At 39.0% G+C, this 7,908-nt stretch overlaps 1 protein-coding gene and 1 non-coding gene across 4 annotated transcripts; one reads left to right on the top strand and one right to left on the bottom strand.

The window, feature by feature from the left end:
• Window positions 1-806: 806 nt before the first annotated feature.
• On the bottom strand, window positions 807-6,306 carry LOC131928470 (omega-amidase NIT2-like). 3 transcript variants are annotated; one of them, XM_059284536.1, is made up of 9 exons: window positions 6,193-6,306; window positions 5,347-5,465; window positions 5,036-5,159; window positions 4,840-4,928; window positions 4,594-4,687; window positions 4,261-4,335; window positions 2,270-2,447; window positions 2,066-2,121; window positions 807-1,229 (listed from the first exon to the last, which is right to left on the bottom strand). In XM_059284536.1, exons 2-9 carry the CDS (start codon window positions 5,440-5,442, stop codon window positions 1,099-1,101), a joined length of 843 nt encoding a protein of 280 aa, XP_059140519.1. In that variant the 5' UTR covers window positions 5,443-5,465; window positions 6,193-6,306; the 3' UTR covers window positions 807-1,098. The 3 variants fall into 3 exon arrangements, with proteins under 3 accessions (XP_059140519.1, XP_059140518.1, XP_059140517.1); XM_059284535.1 differs by lacking the exon at window positions 6,193-6,306 and adding an exon at window positions 5,929-6,156; XM_059284534.1 differs by lacking the exon at window positions 6,193-6,306 and adding an exon at window positions 6,092-6,156.
• A 337-nt stretch (window positions 6,307-6,643) lies between these two features.
• Window positions 6,644-6,716, top strand: Trnav-cac (transfer RNA valine (anticodon CAC)). The gene has a single exon. It is a non-coding gene; the product is annotated as a tRNA-Val (tRNA).
• The last annotated feature ends 1,192 nt before the right edge of the window (window positions 6,717-7,908 follow it).

Here is a 7,908-nt window from a genome sequence, read left to right as displayed (position 1 = left end):
GTTTTGGATTGATTTTTCTTTAAAATCTGGCCACTTTTTCATCAATTACATGAAGTCTGCTGGAGACCTGACTCATCTGCTGACAAAACTATTTTGTTTGATTTAAAATGCAAAGAATTTTTAAAAATTAAAACCTTTATTTGTTTTTGATTGTTATAAATACATGGTATATATGTACATCCAAATCTATCAGTTTAAATGAAGTTACTAAAATGTCACCCTGCTGGGAGGCTTGGCATTTTGTCAGCTGATGTTTTACAATGGTAAATAATCTAAATATAGGCTGTACAGGTTTGTGTATAGACACCACAGGCATTACGCTGTGGGCGTAATGGGCAGATCAGAACACTGCATGATTGACATGTGTTTGTTTTTACCTATGCAGTTTGAATCTTAACCCTCTAGTTACCAACTCCCCTCACTTGCATACCCTGCACAAATTTCTGCTGAAAACCATGATACTAAATCTGGCGTAGAAGTTCTACATCATTTGATAGAAACATGGTAGTAGTTTTAGGTTAGCTTTCAGGTAGTTAGGTGAAAAAATGGAAGAAACAACACAACAAAGTGTTCACATGCCAACCAAGCTTGGTACTGACACCACACATGAAGTTCTGGGTAACAAATAACTATCCCTGATCACATGATCAGATGAACCAATCCTTGATCACATGACCAGACCAACCAATCACTTATCACATGACCAGTGCAACCAATCACTGATCAGATACAAACTTTACTTTTTCTTTTGGTCACTGAATCTCATCTAATAATTAATGGTGAGGAATTTAAAGAGGCACACCAAATGTGTTAGTAGCGACTGCTTCTATTTTCACAACAGATGTGACTAAATTCAAGTCTAAGACTGCTATTAAAAAAAATCTAAAACAGTTGATCATTGAATGTAAACCTGTTTAAAACATCTAATTACATAATGTCTCGTTAAAAAGATGCATAGTTCCAATCTGGTTAAGATGTTCCCCAACCACCATAGTTCTGGGTAAATTAAAACATTCCGCACTTTTTAAAAACCTGGCATTTGAGCACAGCTACCCACCAAGGCTGTAAAACAAAAAAATGACCATGAGTCTGGCATTGCTAGTCGTTGATCTTGTAGAGGTCATCTTTGCGCTGTTTGTTGAGGGTCATGGCCACAGGCTGATAGAGGTCAAATCTCTTCTGTTTTCTCACAGGGATCATCTGACGTATCTCTTCCATTCTGGCTAGATCTGGTGGGAGGCAATCAGACACTTGTATCAGTCACACACCTGTCAGTCATGCACTTGTATCAGTCAGATACTTGTATCAGTCAGACACTTGTATCAGTCATACACTTGTATCAGTCAGACACTTGTATCAGTCAGACACTTGTATCAGTCATACGCCTGTATCAGTCATACACTTGTATCAGTCAGACACTTGTATCAGTCAGACACTTGTATCAGTCATGCACTTGTATCAGTCAGACACTTGTATCAGTCATACACTTGTGTCAGTCATACACTTGTATCAGTCAGACACTTGTATCAGTCATACGCCTGTATCAGTCATACACTTGTATCAGTCATACACTTGTGTCAGTCATGCACTTGTATCAGTCATACACTTGTATCAGTCATACACTTGTATCAGTCAGACACGTGTATCAGTCAGACACCTGTTATCAGACACTGGTAAAGTATGAGCTTAAGTCTAGCAGCAGTAGAGCTTAGGGTCCCATGCTGGGAAACAAGGGTCACACATGACTTCAGCTCACACATTTGACAGCAGGTTATACATGAACACACTTGACCACAGGTCACACATTTGACAGCAGGTCATACATGAACACACTTGACCACAGGTCACATAGCCTACATGACACACTTGACCACAGGTCACATATTTAACCTTAGGTCACACACATGAACACACTTAACTTTAGGTCATAAACTTGATTTAAGGTCACACATGAACAATTTTGACCACAGGTCACACACTTGATAACAGCTACCATCAAATGAAGCTAAATATCAGCCCACCTAAAACACAACAGTTACTGTCACATCAACCTATACATTATTACCTATTTCTGCATAGACGATTCCTTCTTTTTCATCTGTAGTTGAGATGACTTCTCCCCTGTTAAAAAAAAAAAAAATTTAATCAAGGGAAATAATCAAGAGTTCACAGATTTGCTCAACAGGAAAGAATGAAAAACAATTTTTTTGACCAAGAAAACAAATTGTAGACTTGTAGACTATCTAAAACTAAAATCAACCAACTGTACCATGGGTCAACCACTGTGGAGTGACCCCAGGCGACGTAGTCCGCCGTTTCATCCCGCGCTGGCGAGGCTGTGGCCACAAACATCTGGTTGTCAATAGCTCTGGCCCTCTGGATGGCCTCCCAGTGGGCTGGGCCGGTCGTCATGTTGAAGGCCCCGGGGTACAGCAGCAGGGAACATCCTGTAAGGTAAGACAAGGAACATCCTGTGATAGGTGAGACAGGGAACATCATGTGATAGGTGAGACAATGTAGGGAACATCCTGTAAGGTGAGACAGGGAACATCATGTGATAGGTGAGACAGGGAACATCATGTGATAGGTGAGACAGGGAACATCATGTGATAGGTGAGACAAGGAACATCCTGTAATAGGTGAGACAGGGAACATCCTGTAAGGTGAGACAGGGAACATCCTGTGATAGGTGAGATAAGGTAGGGAACATCCAGTAATAGGTGAGACAAGGAACATCCTGTAAGGTGAGACAAGGTAGGGAACATCCTGTGATAGGCGAGACAGGGAACATACTGTGATAGGTGAGACAGGGAACATCCTGTAAGGTGAGACAGGGAACATCATGTGATAGGTGAGACAGGGAACATACTGTGATAGGTGAGACAGGGAACATCCTGTGATAGGTGAGACAAGGAACATCCTGTGATAGGTGAGACAAGGCAGGGAACATACTGTGATAGGTGAGACAGGGAACATCATGTGATAGGTGAGACAGGGAACATCATGTGATAGGTGAGACAAGGAACATCCTGTAATAGGTGAGACAAGGCAGGGAACATACTGTAAGGTGAGACAGGGGACATCCTGTAATAGGTGAGACAGGGAACATCCTGTAATAGGTGAGACAGGGAACATCCTGTAAGGTGAGACAGGGAACATCCTGTGATAGGTGAGATAAGGTAGGGAACATCCAGTAATAGGTGAGACAAGGAACATCCTGTAAGGTGAGACAAGGTAGGGAACATCCTGTGATAGGTGAGACAGGGAACAATTGTAATAGGTGAGTCAAGGCAGGGAACATTCTGTGATAGGTGAGACAGGGAACATCCTGTGATAGGTGAGACAAGGCAGGGAACATCCTGTGATAGGTGAGACAAGGCAGGGAACATCCTGTGAGGTGAGACAAGGCAGGGAACATCCTGTGATAGGTGAGACAGGGAACATCCTGTGATAGGTGAGACAAGGCAGGGAACATTATGTGATAGGTGAGACAAGGCAGGGAACATTATGTGATAGGTGAGACAAGGCAGGGAACATTCTGTGATAGGTGAGACAGGGAACATCCTGTGATAGGTGAGACAAGGCAGGGAACATCCTGTGATAGGTGAGACAAGGCAGGGAACATCCTGTGAGGTGAGACAAGGCAGGGAACATCCTGTGATAGGTGAGACAGGGAACATCCTGTGATAGGTGAGACAAGGCAGGGAACATTATGTGATAGGTGAGACAAGGCAGGGAACATTATGTGATAGGTGAGACAAGGCAGGGAACATTCTGTGATAGGTGAGACAAGGCAGGGAACATCCTGTTATAGGTGAGCCAAGGCAGGGAACATCCTGTGATAGGTGAGACATGGCAGGGAACATCCTGTGATAGGTGAGACATGGCAGGGAACATCCTGTGATAGGTGAGACATGGCAGGGAACATCCTGTGATAGGTGAGACATGGCAGGGAACATCCTGTGATAGGTGAGACAAGGCAGGGAACAATGAATAGGTGAGACAAGGCAGGGGACATCCTGTGATAGGTGAGACATGGCAGGGAACATCCTGTAATAGGTGAGACAAGGCAGGGATAATATTGAAAAGGTGAGACAAGTTAGGCAATGTCATAAGAAGGTGAGACAAGGCAGTGACCATCATTAAAATAGTAAAATCAGAGAGGCAAAAAACATTCTAATTCATTGTCTTTATAGTTACAACATTGATAAAACATCCAATGAGAAAGCTGCAAGAAGCAGCAGAATAGATGTCACTGACCTTTGCTGGCATAGACTTGAGCCATCTCAGCAAACCTGATGTCATAACAAATGCCAACACCAATAGTACAATAGGCTGAAATTAATTCAGTTTTTTTTTATTCAGATGGTAAAGTCAGCTCATGTAAACAATCAAAGGGCAGATTACTCTGAAATAATTACTAAAAAATAACTTTATAACTTGATTTGATATCGATTAAAAAAATAAGTCAACATTTATAAAAGAATTAAGTCATCTTATAATACGTAAGTTTTATGTTTGAATACAAATAAAGAAGAAAAACCCCACAAAGTTTACAACTGTATGAGCCATTCATGTTTGTACGAGGCTTACGTGTTTGAAACATGCTCAGGTGATCACCAGGGGAGAGAACCTCAGACTCTTGAAAACGAATTTTCCCCGGGACGTCAATATCAAACAAATGGACCTGAATAGAAACATCAATATCAAACAAATGGACTTCTTCCAATGACTACCACATACAAATACAACACCATATAGGGACTACCACAGACAAACACAACACCATATAGGGACTAGCTCATACAAACACGACACCATATAGGAACTAGCACCTACTTTTCTATGTTTTATCACCATTTCACCTTTAGGATTAAAGACAGCACATGTGTTGTAAAGTTTTTCTCCATCTTTCTCAGGTATAGAACCTGTAGGGTATCAAAAGTAATCAAAGGCTGATTTAGGCTAAGATAACATCTTACTCAGAAGTAAGTTAGTAAAGTCAGATTCTGCTAGACTACAAGTGAACCCTGACCTCCCACAATGTAAACAGCGTTGTCTCTGGCTGCCTTAGCCAGGGCCGCGCTGGATGGTCCTCCTGGGACTGGCTCCGCATAGTCTCGGAAATATTTTGTGCCATACGGAGAATTGAAACATTCCTGAAACAGATTCATTAAAGGTGGTTAATACCTAAACGATCAGAGAAGAACATGAAAGAACAATTAAAATTATCAAAGAAAATTCAAAGGCTAACTGTTTAATTAGGGAAAAGGGTGGGGGGTGACTTATGAAATGCGCCTGTTTGGATGTAGGTCCACAGAGAGTGAGTACATTCTCTTCACTTACTGGCAATGTGACGACTTTAGCACCGGCACTAGAAGCTTCTTGAATAAACTTGCAGGCTTTAGCAATGTTCTCCGGCTTGGAAATTCCAACTGCCATTTGAATCAGAGCTAACTTGAATCCTGGCAAAACAAAGTAAAAATATTTAAAAAGTACTTTTATTTAGACCAGGCCTAGATCTAGATCCAGAGTCTATTGTGTCTAGTGTGTCACTAGTGACTACAGCAAGAGCTTAGTGAACATGGGACGGGAAGCAAAGAATGCCTCGGGTGGGCAGAATTGTTTCATAATCATAAATATATTGTATGAATCATTATTAATGTATTAGTACTGTACTGAGCAATCATTAACATACAGACTATAACTTACACTTTACACTTACAGTTACACTTACTTTTGACACTATAGAATAGATCTAGTAAACTCTAATTAATTAGTAGTACTAATACTTAATATACTATACTAATAATACCAATAGATAGTACTAATATTAGTTAGATAATATAACCATAATTATTAATTAACATACATAGGCCTAGATTTTATTTAAGTTATTCAAAGTAGTTTCAAAGTGTTCTCACTTACTTGTCATTGTTACACTTAGGCCTAATTATTTTTTTAACGTTAAGTCTAGAATCTAGTTATTGCTTTTATTAATTATCTAGGTTAGTAAATCAAAATGTTTAGATAGTAGATTCTAAATGAGGAATTTTATTTGACTCCGGTCAAGCTTAACTTTCCGGACAACCTCTGTGAATCATTGTCATTGTGATTGTCTGCAGCAGAAAAGTACATCTAGACCAAAAGCGAAAGTAGCCTAGCCTAGAATTTAAAACAGTGGTTCTTAACTTTTTATTTTAGTAGGTGCCGAACCCCACTAGTTTCACATGCGCATTCACCGAACCCTTCTTAATAGATCTATCGTCCACAGTGATGAAATCCGATCGTAAATCATATGTGTTGGTTGTGTGTTTCGAACTCCCCTGAACCTCTGACATTGCCTCACTGAATCCCCGGGGTTCGATTGAACATAATGTAAGAACCACTTAATCTAACTAAAAAAAGACTGGACCACTAGGAGAGAGTTTTCTTTTTTCCAGATTTAGTCTCTAGATCTAGATCTAATCTATTCTAGGCAACTTAGATTTTGTTTCTTAAATCTAGATCAAGAATTTAAATAAACAATATAGATCTAGATCTAAATGTACTTTAATTGTTATAAAAATAATGTATTTAAAAAAATGTTTGACGTTAAAAATTATTTTGTATTTTATACTTATTTTAGCCCTTTAGTCCAACCGGTTCAGTAGTGTAGTGGTTATCACGTTCGCCTCACACGCGAAAGGTCCTGGGTTCGACCCCCAGCTGAACCAAACCTGTTTATTTTTTTGATGTTATGAAAGTGTACGTTTCCTACCCTTAATTTTATTTTAGAGTTAGCTGTATACATATTTTTAAAGAGTGAACACCCAGGACAATATATATACAGGTTCTACTCCAGAAATTACCTACCACACAAAAAAAAAAGATAAAAAAGACTAATGAAACTTCCACATTTAGATTAGGGTTAAATCGGGACATGCCATTAATAATTAGCATGAAAAGGTCTGTATGTTTACCTTTAACCCCAACCCCAGAGGCGGATAAGAAGTATTTTAAGGCATGCTTTTAAATATTGCAATGTCTAGACATCGGAAACAGATTACAAGTGCACTTTTTGCATTAGCATGTAGTGGCATGGCTTATCTGGACAAACTACATTCTTATTTCTCAACATCCATACCAGCAAAAACATGGAACACAGCAATTCAAGACTCAAAACATCAAGTTTATTTTTTTATATAATATTTGTTTTTATTCGTATCCATGACTATCTAAGTAGAAATGAGAAAGAAATGAGACTGTAGCAAGCTACATAATAAAAGAACCAGGTCTTAACCCCTCACTGGTTTCACTATGTCAAATTTTGTTGTGTAGAAGATCAGGTATCAAAAGTTTGACAGTAGAAATGATCAATAAGAAATAAACAGGACTTTTTTGTTTGGTGGTTTGGGCTAAACACAATATAATTTAGCAGTTTATCATTGTCTAAATGGATATACACCTAAGTATTGTCTTTAGTATGCCTGGTGGTTGTAGTATGCTACATTTGTTAGAAATGATGGTTGGTAAGAAATTGTAGCAAAAAATATGAGGACGTTCAGAAGATTGAAAAAAAAAATAACAACATGAAAAAACAAATGAGAAAAATAAATTTACACACAGCAATATTTTTTTTATCCACAGGACTATATAATAAGAATTTAAAAATGTTCAGAAGAAAATGCATGAAAAGATTTTTGACATGTTTAGTATTGTACAGAGTTTTCAATGGAAACTGTGATCATAACAAGGGCTGCTACACCAGCCGAAGTACAGGGTACATAAGGTAGATACAAAAGATGATATCAGTTCTAGTTAGTCAACAACTGTGGCTACAGCAGCTTTGTCGGCTGGACACAAACTGGCCAACACATCAATGGCTATTGTACATCACATTTTACATTGGGTTTCAGTGTTAGTAGG

The sequence above is a fragment of the Physella acuta genome, unplaced genomic scaffold, assembly GCF_028476545.2.
Source record: "Physella acuta isolate Inbredline_101_S28 unplaced genomic scaffold, ASM2847654v3 ptg001506l, whole genome shotgun sequence".
NCBI lineage: Eukaryota > Metazoa > Mollusca > Gastropoda > Physidae > Physella > Physella acuta.
Note: the sequence above shows the minus strand (reverse complement) of the source record. Positions and strands in the feature narration are given on the sequence as shown.

Excerpts from the sequence above, each read along its gene's own strand:
- LOC131928470 (XM_059284534.1), bottom strand. Across the intron at positions 4,929-5,035 it reads CGCTGTTTACATTGTGGGAG|GTTCTATACCTGAGAAAGAT; the intron begins GTCAGGGTTCAC and ends GATACCCTACAG. Across the intron at positions 2,122-2,269 it reads TCCACAGTGGTTGACCCATG|GGGAGAAGTCATCTCAACTA; the intron begins GTACAGTTGGTT and ends TTTTTTTAACAG.